Source organism: Apis dorsata, unplaced genomic scaffold, assembly GCF_000469605.1.
Source record: "Apis dorsata unplaced genomic scaffold, Apis dorsata 1.3 scaffold_185, whole genome shotgun sequence".
Classification (NCBI taxonomy): Eukaryota; Metazoa; Arthropoda; class Insecta; order Hymenoptera; family Apidae; genus Apis; species Apis dorsata.
In genome coordinates this window covers 191,113-206,819 of record NW_006263470.1, presented here as the reverse complement: position 1 = coordinate 206,819, position 15,707 = coordinate 191,113, and the positions used below count along the sequence as shown (strand labels likewise).

The 15,707-nt window shown below is 40.3% G+C and overlaps 1 protein-coding gene across 1 annotated transcript in view; it reads right to left on the bottom strand.

Annotated features, from left to right (window-relative positions):
• The window catches only part of LOC102680117 (mitogen-activated protein kinase kinase kinase 1a-like), a 175,217-nt gene that overhangs the window by 18,623 nt on the left and 140,887 nt on the right, over positions 1–15,707 (bottom strand). The window contains exon 2 of the mRNA XM_031509837.1: positions 3–1,364. Within this exon, the coding sequence (XP_031365697.1) occupies positions 3–1,364 (1,362 nt within the window). The remainder of the gene's footprint in view (positions 1–2; positions 1,365–15,707) is intronic.

The following is a 15,707-nucleotide window of genomic DNA, read 5'->3' as shown; positions in this document are numbered from 1 at the left end:
GCTCGTTTCGTCGATCCCTCGCCCCTCTTTCTCGGTTCCCTCCACCTCCAACGATTCTCGGGGATTCGAGAAGGCTATCTCGTCCTCGAGATACGATGGATCGTTGCTCTTCCTCTTTCGAGGATAAACCTTGGACGGTTTCTCGTTCACGCCGTTCACGGTCGAGGATACGGGTTTCGATTTGTTCGAGGCGTCCGTGGGACGATCTTTCAGCTTGATTTCACTTTCTGCCCCGTTCCGCTCGCGCGTGATCGCGGAAACGGGCTGCCCGGCCGGTATCTGGGTCGAGTTGCTCGCATTCCACGTTTCGACGGCCACGTGGGCAGCGGCGGCGGCGGCCATTCCTCTCTCGCGCCGCAGCGGGTCCACGTGGGCGGACGGGTTATCGTCGCGAAATTTATTTTCCACGGCAGGGTCCGATCCACCGGTGGTACCGTTCCCCGTTCCAATAACGTTCGAGGCGATCGTCGCCTCCGCAGGCCTCGCCTTCCTGTAGTAAACCCCGTTTTCCGCCCCTCTGAACGCGTGCTTCATCTTCGACACCTTGTTCTTCTCCACCGTCTGTCGTTCCACAGCGATGTTCATTTCCTCGTTGATCATCTCCTCCAACCTGGCCACCGGTTGCACCGTTGTCGTCGCGCCGAAATTCCTCTTCATGGAGTACCTTCTTCTGGAGTTGGCCGCGCTCGCCGTCGACTCGGCCGTATCGTTGTTATTACCCGTCCCGTTCTGTATTTCCGGTTGAATCTTCTGCCCGAAGTAGAGGAATTGCGACATGTCCTCGACCGGTATGTTACTCTCGACCGGCCTGAAATAATTGTAGAGCGACTCGGGCATAGGGACCGTGTTCTTTCCACGAGTTTCCGTGTCGGAGGATTTTTGATTGGGGACGAGGGACGAGAGAGAGGTGGTGGGCGGGGGATAGGATAACGAGCTCTTGTCGCCGATCGAGCGATCCACGTTCCCCGTTTTCCCCGTCGAACTCTGCTCAACGATTCGTTTCCCCAGTTCCTCGTCCCTCGACACGAACTCGATGTCCACGTCCCTGCTGGACGTTGCCTCGCCCCCGTCGATCCCGCCCGATGCTTCCTCGTCTCCCGGTTTGCCGGCAGCCGCGGTTACGTACATCCCATGCCTCGTCTCCTGGGCCTCGAGAACGTCGATCGACGCGTCTTTCGCGGACGCGTCGAACGGTCTCGGTGCGCGGTTCAGGTTCCGAGATTCCGAGATTGGCCGCTGGCTGAAGATCTGTCGCCTTCTCGCAGCGAGGATGCTGCGAAGCGCTTGCTCCCTCTTCGCCTTGGACGACGGCAGCTCGGCCTGCAGGGACATGCGGCCCTGACGATGATCGCCGATCGAGGACTCTGCAAGCAAAAGGCGTTCGTTCGTCAGTTTTCCGCAAAATTCTCCATATTCTGAATACTCAACGCGCGATGAATATTGATTCATCCATTAATTGTATATCGTCGATGGTTAAATTAACAAGTCGAGATATATAGTCGGTTTTTGGAAATTAAATATTCGCCGTGATCTCGAATTAATTGGCAACGAGTGAGAGAGCGGCAACCCGAGTGCAATTCCGCCTCGTTCCGCCACTATTCGTATAGGGAAAGTTCGACTACTGTAAATCCGGATTCGAGAAACAGGGAGAACGGGTAATTGTTACATGAGCCTCGTGCTCACGAATGCAAACTCTTTCTCACTTTTTTCTCCCTCCGCCTTTCTCCGATTTTCCAACCAAGATAAATCAACTACCTCTCCAAACGTCGCGCGCAGATTAAATATACCAATTCACCACACTATTATTGCCAGAAACGTACGTTTAACGTACCCATTCTCGCTCACGAAATCTAAAAAAAAAGTAAAGATTTTCATCGATCGTTGAAATAAAGTTACAATTTATCATGCGATTGATTTCGCGTTAGGCGAGGTCGAAACGATGTCCCGAAGAGGAACAGCTGCGAGACGAACGGTTCCTCGAGATCGCGGATGGCCGACTTGTTATCCTTTTTACTTTTCTCCTCGTCTCTTTTTATATCCGGCCAAGGTTCCACCGACCCTGTACCGTTACCTCACGGTTCCTTCACGCCACGATTTCTTCCTTTTCGTCACATTTCACATTCGAGAACCGTTCACGAATTCCCCGGAGCGACGATTAAAATTCGCGCGTATCAAACCCGAGATCCTCAGATCGATTTCTTTCTTCCTTCCTGAGAATAAAGTTTATCCTAAGTTTTGGATTTTAAATTTTCGTCGAATGATTTTAAGAGAAATTTTAAATAATGGATGGACAGATAGAATTGGACGATTAAAATTCGCACGTATCAACCGCGAGATCGTCAAATCTCTTTCGATTTCGTTCTTCTTTTCTGAGAATAAAATTTATCCGAAGGTTTGGATTTTAAATTTTCGTCGAACAATGCGAGAAATTGTAAATAATGGATGGACAGAGAGAATTGGACGATTAAAATTCGCGCGTATCAAACTCGAGATCCTCAGATCGATTTCTTTCTTCCTTCCTGAGAATAAAGTTTATCCTAAATTTTGGATTTTAAATTTTCGTCGAACGATTTTAAGAGAAATTTTAAATAATGGATGGACAGATAGAATTGGACGATTAAAATTCGCGCGTATCAAACTCGAGATCCTCAGATCGATTTCTTTCTTCCTTCCTGAGAATAAAGTTTATCCTAAATTTTGGATTTTAAATTTTCGTCGAACGATTTTAAGAGAAATTTTAAATAATGGATGGACAGATAGAATTGGACGATTAAAATTCGCGCGTATCAAACTCGAGATCCTCAGATCGATTTCTTTCTTCCTTTCTGGGAGCAAAATTTATCCTAAGTTTTGGATTTTAAATTTTCGTCAAACGATGCGAGTAGAAATTTTGAATAATGGATGGATAGATAGAATTTATCGAGTAAGATAAGTTTTGAGAAATGATCTAGACCTAGGGGAATTTGGTCGATCGAGTATAGGTTTTAGGTCGAGCTCGTGCTTCGTGCATGTGGACGAGCAAAGATACTTTCATCGTGAATACGGAGGCAGGAGAAGGAGAAAGGATCTGGTGAGTACCGTTAGCATCGAAGAACAGTACTCGTTTATCGTTCTTGAACTTCTGATCAGATATTGGAGAAGAGTTTTAGGAGAAAGTTGGAACGTTTCACCAATATATTTCCACCATATATTATTTAAAATCCAATCTTCAATATCTTCTACATATTATCCGCTAAATAGTTAAAAGTTACGATAACGAATAAAAGATATTTTATAAAAATAAATGAACGTAATCGAAATTAATATCTTCCATTCAATACATCCAATTGATTCCAATATCACACGCTTATTCTCCCATTTTTCAATAAATAGTGGATACTCTGATTGCCTGAAAAAGAAAATTTGTATTTCTTTTGACACCCTTTGCTCGTAAGCAAGAGAAAGTAGGACCTCGTCTTACCCTGGCCCAACTAACGGTGCAACGAAGAAAGGATTTGAAATCGAGGTCCTGGGTCAAACCGCTTTATAAAGACGGACGAACCAAGATCTCTATCTCGGCTCACGATACGACAAAGAGTGGAGAAGGAAGGGTGTGATAACATTGTAGCGGTATCTCAAGGTAATTACGTGGTACCGGTTTCCTTATAAGCGTGGAGAAATAAAAGATATCGAGGAAGAGACTCGGCACGCGGCCAATTCCAATTCCCTCGTGTGTCCATTTCTCTCTCTCCCTCTTTTTTTCCTCTTTTCTATTTTTTTCTACCGATCCATACCCTCGTTGAACAGATTTCCCTCGCTATTCCAAACAGTAAAAAACGAATTATCCTCGCACCGATTTACCTTTTAAGCGAATTAAACCTCGAAGCGAATGAAAAAAAAAAGAGAAAAAAAACCTGATTGGTTTTATCACCAATACCTTGAAAACTTTATTTATAGTAGCTAAAGGCTAATTGAAAGTTAAATAGTCGTATTCGATGCATTTCTGCCTCTGTAAGTGAGCAAATATCGTAATACATGTATCTACATCTCCAAGATACGAAGAATATTTTTTAAAAAATATCCTCAAGGATAGTTGAATGAATAAAAATTTTTCTCTCGAGGAAAAGTCTCGAAAACTTCACCTACGATATGTTACCATTACACACTTATAATCGAATTCTATTTCACCATGATAAACAAGTAACGAGTATAGAAACACGATTAATAATTATCATTCAAAAAACAAGACATAGTAGAACACGATAATAGTTAAAAGGAGGGATAATTCAGAGATGTTGGTCGTCGAATTTATTCCCAAGGTGTCACGAATCGGTTAATGCGTCCGCAATTAAATCGGGTGTCGGTAAATCAACCGATCCCTTCCGCTTCTTCCGGCAACGTTGCAAAAGGATTGGGCGATAATTTACCAGATTTTTTCCCTCCCCCTTCCTCGACGCCTACCTCGAGCGTTGGAGGCGAACGAGGAAGAATTTTATCCGCGGCCGAGAATGACCGCGTCAGCCACTTACGTCTCCATACCGCGCGAGCATAACTTACAAGCCTACGACACGTGGAAAGCAGCTTTAAACGCGGGGTACCGCTTCCGTGGTAAATCATCAGTGACGGGAAAAGGGATGCCCCTGTGCGCGGGTTAACACAGTTGTCTTACCGTTTCCACGGTGAAATGTAAATTGTGCATAAATTTCCACCTCTTATAAACATCCGACTTCTCTTTCCCCCGCGTATTAAATGTTATTATTGTTATTAAATGTTGTTATTGTCGTTGTTATCTTGCGATATATTAGAGTGAAGTATATATATATAAGCATACATGGAAGAAGTGAAACGTATAGCGTGGAATCTGAGAAGGGGTCTGAATGTTTTTGTGAATGAGATAAATGAGCAAATGAAAATTTGTTTGCTTACGTAATTCTTTTGTAATATTAATTGTAGAATGAATGTGTGGGATGAATTTGTGTTATTGTATATGAAGAAGTGACGTGTATTTGGAAATAAATCATTTGATTTTTTTGATGAGAGTTTAATTTAACTTTATGAATTTATATCAATGTAGTAATGATCATTTTGTACTTTATATTAAAATTAATTATTCTTCATTTTCTGCAAAAGAATGATAAAATGATATTAAATATTAAAAATTTAGACTTTCAATAAGATTGGAAATGGTTAAAATTGTGAAACAAGAACGATATTCAGACTCTTTGCGATCGATGTAGACCCTGTTGATCTCATATCGACGGTACTTTCATCGGAAGATATTTAAAACGTTTTCTGAGCCGCCTTTCAACTTGTCAATTGGTTGTAAGGAAAGGTTATTAAAAAATGTTTTATCGAGGCCAAGTCTGATTGACGACTCATCCGTTTGGAAAGTGCGGCAGATTGTGCCAGACGTTCGAATATTTCACGAGAGACGAGCTGCAAATCGAAAATAAGATTGTGATTATTTTAAAAACTTCATCGAGTTACAAGTCGCTATATAATTTGTCATAATTACCATTTTAATGATAATAATTTCAAGTATAAATTTATAACACGAACGAAATCAATTTTTGTCATCTACATTTTGTATTAATTTATCGTTTGTTTATAATAAAATAAAAGACGATATATAAATTTAAAAAAAAAACGACAGAAAATAATCAATACTGTTTCAAGAAAACCAAAAAATAATCAATAAATCGTTCCATTTAAACCCTATCGTACGATTACTGTTTGACAAATGTTTGTCGAGTTATAAAACACGTAAAATCCCTATATATTAAATTTAATACGATACTGGTACTCGCAAAGGGAATACATTCTTCTCGAGATTGATAAGAAAAGTAAGAAGGAACATTTGTGTTATAAGAGAGGATCTTCGTTTACTGCGTTTCTCACACGCGATGGTACATCGACATCTTCCACCCTATCGTGCGGTTAATGGACGATTCTCGTTTTGCTTCACCTCGAAAAATGACCGGTCGGACGAATGGGTGTGCACGAATCGGCCACGCGATTCCGCCATTTTCATTTCCAACGCGTTTAATTTTCGCTTTGGAAAAGGAAAAATCACGAGACTCGAAAAGTTGTTGGAAAGTAAAACGCGAAAAACGATAATATTACGAGAGTTTAGATTAAATAACGAAATTGAAAAACTCGAGCGTTTCCCAGAGAGAAGATAGCCGCTACTCTCAGCTTCTTATTTTATTACAGTTATTAATTTTAACTTGCCATCGATTCAATTTTTCACGAGCGCACAAGTATTTCTCGTCCAATTGACAAAAACTGGGCTTTCGAGTTTGATTATCGGCGCAATCAACGAAGCTGAGGTTCGTATAATCACCGACGTGGCAAAAACTTGGCTATCCTCGTTTACGAAACAGGACCAGAGACACGATTGCCGCGGGAATACGCATTTTGTTGCGCGGAATCGTGCAAACCGGTCGTAATTTTCTGAACCGGACAAAGCGGAAAAAATTTCAAAAGCGACTTGCAACTTGTTCTCCGACCAAATCGTTTTTTTCCCCTCGAACACGTTTTGTTATCCGAATTTTTCGAAAATCAAATTATTCTCAAAGCCCAAAAATCGATCCTCATTCTTCCATAACTCATTCTATACCAACGAGTCTAAAAGTTAGGTTAGAATTTCACAACAGCCTCAAAAGATTATTTTGTAATGTAATCTACTCGAATTTTTCGAAAATCCAATTATCCTCAAAAAATCCTTCATTCTTTCATAATGCATTCCATACCAACGAGTCTATAAGTTAGAATTTCAGCTTCAAAAGATTATTTTGTAATGTAATCTACACATCTACACTCGAATTTTTCGAAAATCCAATTATCCTCAAAGCCCTCATTCTTTCATAAAGCATTTCATACCAACGAGTCTAAAAGTTAGGTTAGAATTTCAGCCTCAAAAGATTATTTTGTAATGTAATCTACACATCTACTCGAATTTTTCGAAAATCCAATTATCCTCAAAATCCTTCATTCTTTCATAATGCATTCCATACCAACGAGTCTATAAGTTAGAATTTCAGCCTCAAAAGATTATTTTGTAATGTAATCTACACATCTACACTCTAATTTCTCGAAAATCCAATTATCCTCAAAGCCCCTCATTCTTCCATACCAATGAGTTTAAAAGTTAGGTTAGAATTTCACAACAATCTCAAAAGATTATTTTGTAATCTACACATCTACAATATACCCTTTATCAATTTTTCGTCGACCGAGACAAGATCAAAGAAGAAAGATTCGACCAATTAAATATTCCCAGAAAAACTATCATCCGCTCGTACTTCGTGTGGCAAAACCGTACATCGCGAAACCGAAATCATCACGGTGTTGCCGAAAACACGTTTCCATCCACCACGAATCATATTCAGCGGTTTGGCTGGGCCCCCTCGGTCACTCGATTCGGGGGATCGAAAGGAGGATCCCGAGGATCGTTTTCGCATCGAAAAACCGCAATTTTTGCAATCGTTGCGGGAGGAAACGTGAGGGCAGGCGCGGGCTCGTTCGTTTCCCAGGTCCTGAATAATGCAGACCACCTATTATCCCTTCCGGAAATATCTCGTGAGTCATCATCTGACCTTATCCGCGCAAGAACCCAGAACGTTGCGGGGGATTCTTCCAGCTGCGAGAAGAGAGGGAGGGAAGGGTGATGGTGTCCTCACCGGTGTCCCGTGAAACCGAGGGGAAAAAGGCCGCGGATGATGATAATAATAATGATAATGATAATAATAATAATAATAATGGCGGTGGAAAAGGTGGAGGCATCTGGCGGGAGAAGGAGTTGGCGTCGTTGGCGTAGAAGAAGGCACGAGGAGTCGTAGGTTATCGCCGCGAAACGTGACCGCATAAAAGATCGTAATGTTTTATGTGAACACGTGTATAAGGAAGGTCAGTGCTGTTCCTTCTGTCCTTGTTTCCTTGATTCCGCCACGACTCCGCCAAGGGACAGCCATTGTTCAGCGCGGGAAACATCCATGTCGCTGGACGATGTAGCGATTACTGTTTCTTCATCGATCACCTCCACACAGGGGGGAGAGGGGGAATCTTCCTCCCTTTCCTTCGATATTCCTTTCCTTTCGTATCTCTTTTATACGCATAAGGAAACGTGGAAAGAAAGATCCTGATCCTGAGAATTTGAAATTGTAGACAGGGATGAAAATGAATTTGAAATGAATTTTGGAAATGTTAGAACGAAGAATGGAAGGATATTTGGGGGAAAATCTCGGATGAAGAGACACAAATTACAAAGGTATTGCATTTTCCGCCCGGTATATCATCTTATTGCCGCTCGAGGATACGAAGTTTGAAAAATGGGATGATTAACTCGAAGGCTGGGGCAAGAGTTTCTCGCGTGGAATTTCGAGCGGAACGCCGCTCGGCTCGTGCGCGCGCCACAAAAGGAGGAGAGCGAGATTCGCGGCAGATAGAAGTCGGTCTTGTCGCGCCGCTTCGACTGACGTACAAATTGTCGGACGGCTACTTAAAACGAACAAGTATTCATTACTCGTGCGGCGATAACTGTGTCCTCCTCGTAAATCCAGCCCTCGAAACCGACCATGCTAAACAAACCCCCCATGCAAACGCGTCTCTGTCCCCTGCGTTCCTCTTTCTCCGTTTCAAACGATCAAACTACGCGATGAAACATCGCCTCGAACAAAGTCTCGCGTTAACTCGAATTCGATTCTCGATGGTCTTTTTCCTTTTTCCTTTCTCTTCGTAATTCGTCACGCGAGAGATTACAGCCAATTATAATTCGTAACCTTTCATCTCCTCGATTCAATTTAATTTTCATTGTTCTTTCCCTTCATCGGAAAAATTTTATCATTTAATATCCTCAAACTAGGAATCGAGCCAATAATTCCTATAATTGTACAATAATAATTTGAATCTCGAGGCAACTTCACTTGTGCCCTTCCTTCATCCTGTCCTCGATTCCTCGAGTAACGAGATTACTGTAATCAAACGATGTTTCTTGATTTCACCGAGTTCGAATATCCCGCCATATTTTTCGTCCTTATTCACCGCCACGATCACCACGGAGTTATTGCAGAAATTTTAACGCGTTTTCGCCGAGCCTCCTCTTGACGCCGTTTAACTTAATTCGCACGGTTAATAAACCTCCGTCGTTATACGTAAACGTGATTATCGTAAATGCTCGCGGTTTTCATGTCCCCAGCGACGAGTAATTGCCGTGCAATTTCACGCACGAGGTTTATCCGTGGATAAAGGCGCGTGGATGTTAATCCGAACGACGGGGGTTTAAATTTTGCGTAGGCTCGAATAATTGGCTTGATTCCGTGTTACCAGCCGCGAGAAAGTGAGCACGGCGATTGTCGCGTTCGAATTCTTTGTTGGAGCGGAGATTGGTGGAATTTGAACGCGTTGTGACGCGTTCCTGCTGGCTTTGTTTCAAGCGGATCGGTATTCAGTATTGTCCAAGGTTTCGATTACGAGTATCATCCAACTATTGAACTATTGATTCTATTGATAGCGATCAAAAGATCGGTTTTTTCGAACGAATGATCTTGTGTATATTTCGGGAGAATTTTGCATTATGGATGAAATCTCAATGAAATTTTTAAAACTTTGATGGAAAGAAATTAAGGTGAATTGTATTACATCCTTGTTGAGAGATAAATAATTTTTTCCATGTATCGAATATTCTTACTCATCGTGGAAACAACGATCTGTGGAAATTTCATTCTATTCGATTGATGCGATCAAAAGGATTCTTCCAATTGTTTTACGTAATGCTCTTAAAAGATGCGATAGATTAAACAGATCTGTTCCTTCATGGAACATTCACGCGCAACTTGTTGTAAATAATTATTTCAAACACGAAGATGCTTGTACTTATTTATTTTTGTTTCAAGGCGATGGAAATATTCCATCGTGTAATGAGAATCATCATTCGACACAAGTGTTTACTTTATTATTCGTGGAAAAAAAAAAATTAAACCACGTAACAAAGATATAATGGAATATTCATCATTAGACATATATATTAACTATCTGCTTTTAAATCTGCCGGGTCGATCTCTAACAACTTCATCAACAAGATTAGCACCAGCCACACGAGAAATAGACAGTGATAAAATGAGAATAACACGCTTCCTATAAATATAATTCTACCATTATCGTTCCAAAAAGAAAAAAAAAAAAAAAGAAAAAGAAAAAGAAGAAACACCTGCGTCTAATGTGCAAATAAGAAGCGAGGATCGCAATTGGAAACGTGTTTAAAGAGGGGAACGATCGCGTGTGTTACCTAGGCGACGCGGGAACGCATTCAACGCGCATATGATGCACGCGTGTTGAACAAGTCTAACCACCTGTCCGACACAACTCCCTTTGTTGCCAGCGAGAGAATTTTTCGGAATATAGCCGACGCAACAGGTTACACGCTATCCGAACACGTTCGAATCATATCCCAATGTTTGTCACCTGTGTTCTGTGTCTGTTCTGCATCACAGCTAGGACAGAAAAAAATACGTTCGACTATACGATGGAAATGTATTAATCGAAAGCACGAGAAAGAAATTTTACGATCTCGATTTCATCGTTTGTTCCGAATTTTATTCAGATTGTATAAAATATCTTCTTATCGAAGAGGCGTATAAAATCAATCTACTCGATAATGTGATTTTGTATGTATAAATTTTTTGAAGGATCGAGAGTAATAAAGAGCGAGTAATATACTTTGAGCATCGACAGATTGCTTTCTCTTCGAGGATTTAAGAGAAACTAACGAAACGAGAGATTTTCTTGTTGAATAGATCAATATAAAATAGATCCCTGTGAAACGGGTAAAACCAGCGCCTATTGAATTCCAAAATAACAAACTCGGCCGATTCATCAGCGAAACGGTGATTTCATTACATAATTATCAATGAATATATATACGTGTTCAGTGACCGGAGTGTCCTCTGCGACTCGTCCCACCGGAAGCGGATACACGCTTCACGAGAGACGACCACAAGTGGAACGAGTGCACGTACAGACGAGGCGCAGTAGGTGCGCCGGTGTGCGTCAGACGAGCAACGCCTTTCTGCCGTGTAAAAGCAAATAATGAGCTCCTTTTTTTTCTTCCTTTCAATACTTTTATTATAATTATCCTCCCCGTCCTTTTATATAACAAATATCCGAAAATTTTCAATATATAAATTTGAATATTCTTTTCGAGATAAAGATTTTAAAGAAATAACGATCGTTTCGAATTAGATGAATGAACACTTTCACGAGCGAAATCATGGATCTAAGAGCTATCGAGGAGATGAATGAAAAAACTTGTATAAAATTTCGGTTTACACAAGTTATACATGGCAATCCGTCTGTGAACAGTTTCGACGTTCTATAATTCGAAAACGTGGTTTCTCTTGTAGAGAGTCGTGTACGATTTAATGGAAGATCCCAAAGCTATTATGCAATTGGTGGCCGATGCAATCTCGGACGTGTGATCGTGGTTCGACCGATTCGCAACCAATTACCGCGGAATTAATCGCACGTGTGTTATTGTTGTTAAATTACTTTGGAAACGACCGTGACACTTTGTACACGGATTACATATCGTGGAAACGTTCGATCGAGCACAATATTTTTCATCCTTATTCGAATGATAAAACATCATGGAAACTTTAAAATTATTTATAATTTTATAAAAAAATTCCCCTCGTGGAACAATTTTCGTCACGATCGCTACTTTTAAAAATAATATAAGACGTTATTAAAAAAAAAAATCACTTATAAGATTAACCATTTATGAAAACGTTACAAATTTGGTAAAATTTAAAAATGACTCGAACATCGTTTCGAATTTGTAGCAAATCATAGAAATCCTTGTCGATGCATTATCGACGTACCATCTCGTACGGAAGAAACCACTATTCCATCCAATGTTTAAGGGCCTTCGATTCAACGATCGATAAAGTTACGCGTGCGATTACGTGTCGAAGATGGTATCACCTTGAGCGCCGTTACATAAGATTTCCAGGGACGCACAATGGGGACCCCGATGTTCCATTAAATCGTATGCAAATACCGGGAGAACAATGGAACGCGAACGATCGGATAGACGTTCGCGAAAAGTCAGTGTTGGTCGAGTGCTGGAACGCTTCCTGGATGTGGCAACCGATCCTCAGCATCTATGAACGGGAACCTGAAGAATGTACGTGACAAAAATTTAAAATGAAGAGAGTTTCTGAAAAATTTATTCGACGAGAATCGTTACGTTTCTCTTTTTAAAAGAGACTTTTGAATTAATTGGACAAAATTATAGCTTTTTCCAGAAATAGATAGAAAAAAGGAAGAAAAGGGGAAAAATGAGAATTTTCGAAATCTATTTGGATTCACGTAGCGATTCTTCGTTCGTCAACAAAATGTTGCGAACTCCATACGAGTTAAAATTATGGTCGCGCGAATGGAATCCCGTTGGATAGAGGGGAAGGAGGCAGCAAGTGCGGCTTATTGAATATAAATCATAATAAATTGTACGACACAGCGCGGAATTAATTTACGGGTCGATGATTTAAGATGTTGCTTATAGTGAGCATAATTGACGCCTCGTTTCCGTGTCCAGCCTCCTGAGACAGCAACACAAATTCATCTTCCTTCTAAAGAACCGGCCACTTCTCTTCCTGGTAAAGGAATTCGAATTGTTTCCTGGTGAACGCGTGATCGATCATCCGACCGACGCGTCGTTTCGTTATCTCCAACCGATCGAAGAATCCTTCCACGAATTTCTACATTACACTTCTTTCCAAATTTCCCAATAAACGAATTTAGAAAAGGAGAAAAATCTTATTTCATTCGAAGAAATTTCGAAGGGAATAAAAAGAAGAAGACGATTGAAATAAAGAAATTCGTTGAAATTCCGGGATATCAAATTTTAGAGGTTCGAAGAATTTCTTTAAATCGAGGGGAGGAGATTGCAAGGGACAAGGATTCGAAACGTCTTGCGTCTTTCCAATTCCATGATGGAAATATTCATAAATTTCGAGTATCAAAAGGTTTTCCAATCATTTCCTCCACGGTATTCGTGGCATGTTGCAATCAGTAACGAGCGATGGAAATATCAATGAGCGTGGTTTCGCGGTTGCATCCTTCTTCCACCCGAAGGTAAACGGGCGTAGCAACGATCACGATCAAGATCATTGACTTCTCACGAATGTAAAGCGATCCCCTGAAAGCCTCCGTGCTGCCGGTGCGATCTTTCGCCCGGATATCACGTGGACACGGAGAAAGGAAGGAATTATCAAAGTCGTGCATCGCCCCGACGTCACGAACTGGCTCACACAGAATTCTTCCCCTCTCCACTTCTCTATTCTTTCTTTATGCATTTTGGACGCTCGAATAGCCCCAAGATTATTATTCATATCCAAGAGCAACTCCTTTCGTACCGTGGATATTATAAAATATTATCCTTTATATTCTTACTTTTTATGCTCGATTTCCCAAATGACGTACCTGTACGTACATAAATTCGAAATACTGCCATACATCTTTTCAAATCTTCTACACCAACATTTTACAAAGAATTAAATTAGACTACATCTATTCAAAAATAATCGTGGAAACTCTTTAAAAGAATATTTAAATTTCCATTCATCAAAAGTCTATTACTTTTTTTAACAAATACCTAATACCTTACTTTATCAAAATATCTTCATAACCAGGGAATCTCTTCTCTCAATCTCGTTAATTCACTCAGAATAATTCATCAAAAGTCTATTACTATTACTTTTTAACAAATATCTGATCTTACTAATACTCTTACTTTACCAAAATATCTTCATAACCAGGGAATCTCTTCTCTCAATCTCGTTAATTCACTCAGAATAATTCCCTCTGCTCAAGAGAGAGAGAAAAACAGAAAGAAAGAGAGAAAGAGAGAGAGAGAGGCTTTCCAAGCGTAGTACGCGCGCGAGACGAGAAGCGATCGAGGAGATCTGAACAGCTTCCCTGGCTCGACTTTATCGCGAGGGGATACGGCCACCGGTGTTGGTTGGAAAACTTACGAACTGATAAAGGGAATAAATTGAATGGAACGATGGCGGTGGCCGATCATCCGAAAGGAACGAATCGACTTTCCGCCATCGGTGGACGTTGAAGCCGGCCGTCCAAGGCCAAGATCACGGTCGGATGTTGGACAATCGCCATCTGTCATCGACCGTTTCTCTCGTTCAACGGCGTGGAATACACGAATGGGGAATGGTAATATGCCGATTACGTGTATCACCCGCTGCATTAACATCTCCAGTATTTCGGGGGAGGGGAGGAGAGAAAACTCGAAGAGGAAACTCTTGATTCTTCTTCTATTTCCTCCAATACTTGCTCGTCCCTCTTATGTCCCTCCGTGAAGAACGGATATCGATTGGCTCCCGTATTTGGCTCTGAGGATATTAGAGAGGAGGGAAAAAAAGTTTCCCTTTTAATGTTGTTACGTGTGCAAATAAGTTCCCTTTTTTTTCTATGTAACTTTTGATAGAATTCGAATTATTTTACCATTCGTTGTGCAATCCGAAAGAGCGTCCTTTCGTTTTTAAGAAGAGCTGGGATGAGCGCTTTAAGAGTTTTCATTGCAAGAATTGCAATTGTCATTCGTTTACTTTTTTTCCAGCTTAGGAAAGCTGTCGAAGCTACTGAAATAATTTGTGGGAGAAGAGAGAACGGTATTTTATAGAAAAAAGTGGTAGCAAAGATTTAAAACCGGAAATTTTAATTTGGAAGACGACGATTGTTCGGATGTATGACGGTGAGTTGGAGGAATTGCTCGATCCAGAAATTAGTGTAGTAAAATCTTGAATTTGGAAAAAAAGAGAGAAGAACTTATTTGCACACCTAATATTTTGAATATAAATTTTTGTAACTTGTGAAAAATGTATACGATTTATTTCGTTTTATAAATATGTCACATTTTGCGATAAAAGTTTGTTGAACGTTTGGCCAGAGGTAAATGCGTTGCCCTCTTAACGAACCTGATTCTATTTCGTTATTTCGTTAGGGGCGAAAAGGATCGTGTTCCACGAATCAGATTTTTTTTCTTTTCTTTCCCTTTTTTCTCTTTTTTTTTTTCTCTCGCCGCGGAATCGTACGGTACACGAAGCAATCGTTGTACCGCAATTAGTCGAGCCTTGTTGCGGTTTTAATTAACGAATTAACTCGACAAGCTGTTAGCGGAGTGAAAAAATTATGTAACCGAAAAAAGTCTGAACGTTCTCGAGATCCATTAATAATGGATTTCTCATTGTTTCTGTTAAGAAAATTTTCATGATTAAAGAAGAAAAATTCTAAATCGCGAGATTAAATTGCAAATTTTAATTTCGAAGCTTCGGTTTGAGAAAAAGAAAAAAAAAAACGGGAATTTCAGAATAGATGATACGATAAATTCTACTAGCTTCTATTAAATAGATATAATGTAAAAGAAAAATTGGAATAATTATGGGATACCTAGGCGTGTACGATCATATAGAAAATACAGGATGTACACAAACAACTCGTTATATTTACTCGATGATCGAATAGATAGATGAATAAAATCCGCCCATCATTTACACGTGATCTTCTTCCGGCAATACGATGAGAATTATTCTGTGATGTGAAAGACATAAAACATTCGAATATTTCCTATTAAAATAAAAGATTGAATAATACAAAAAGAAACAAGAAAAAATTCTGAAATATCTTAATTTTCTCTATAAAAAAAAATATGTAAA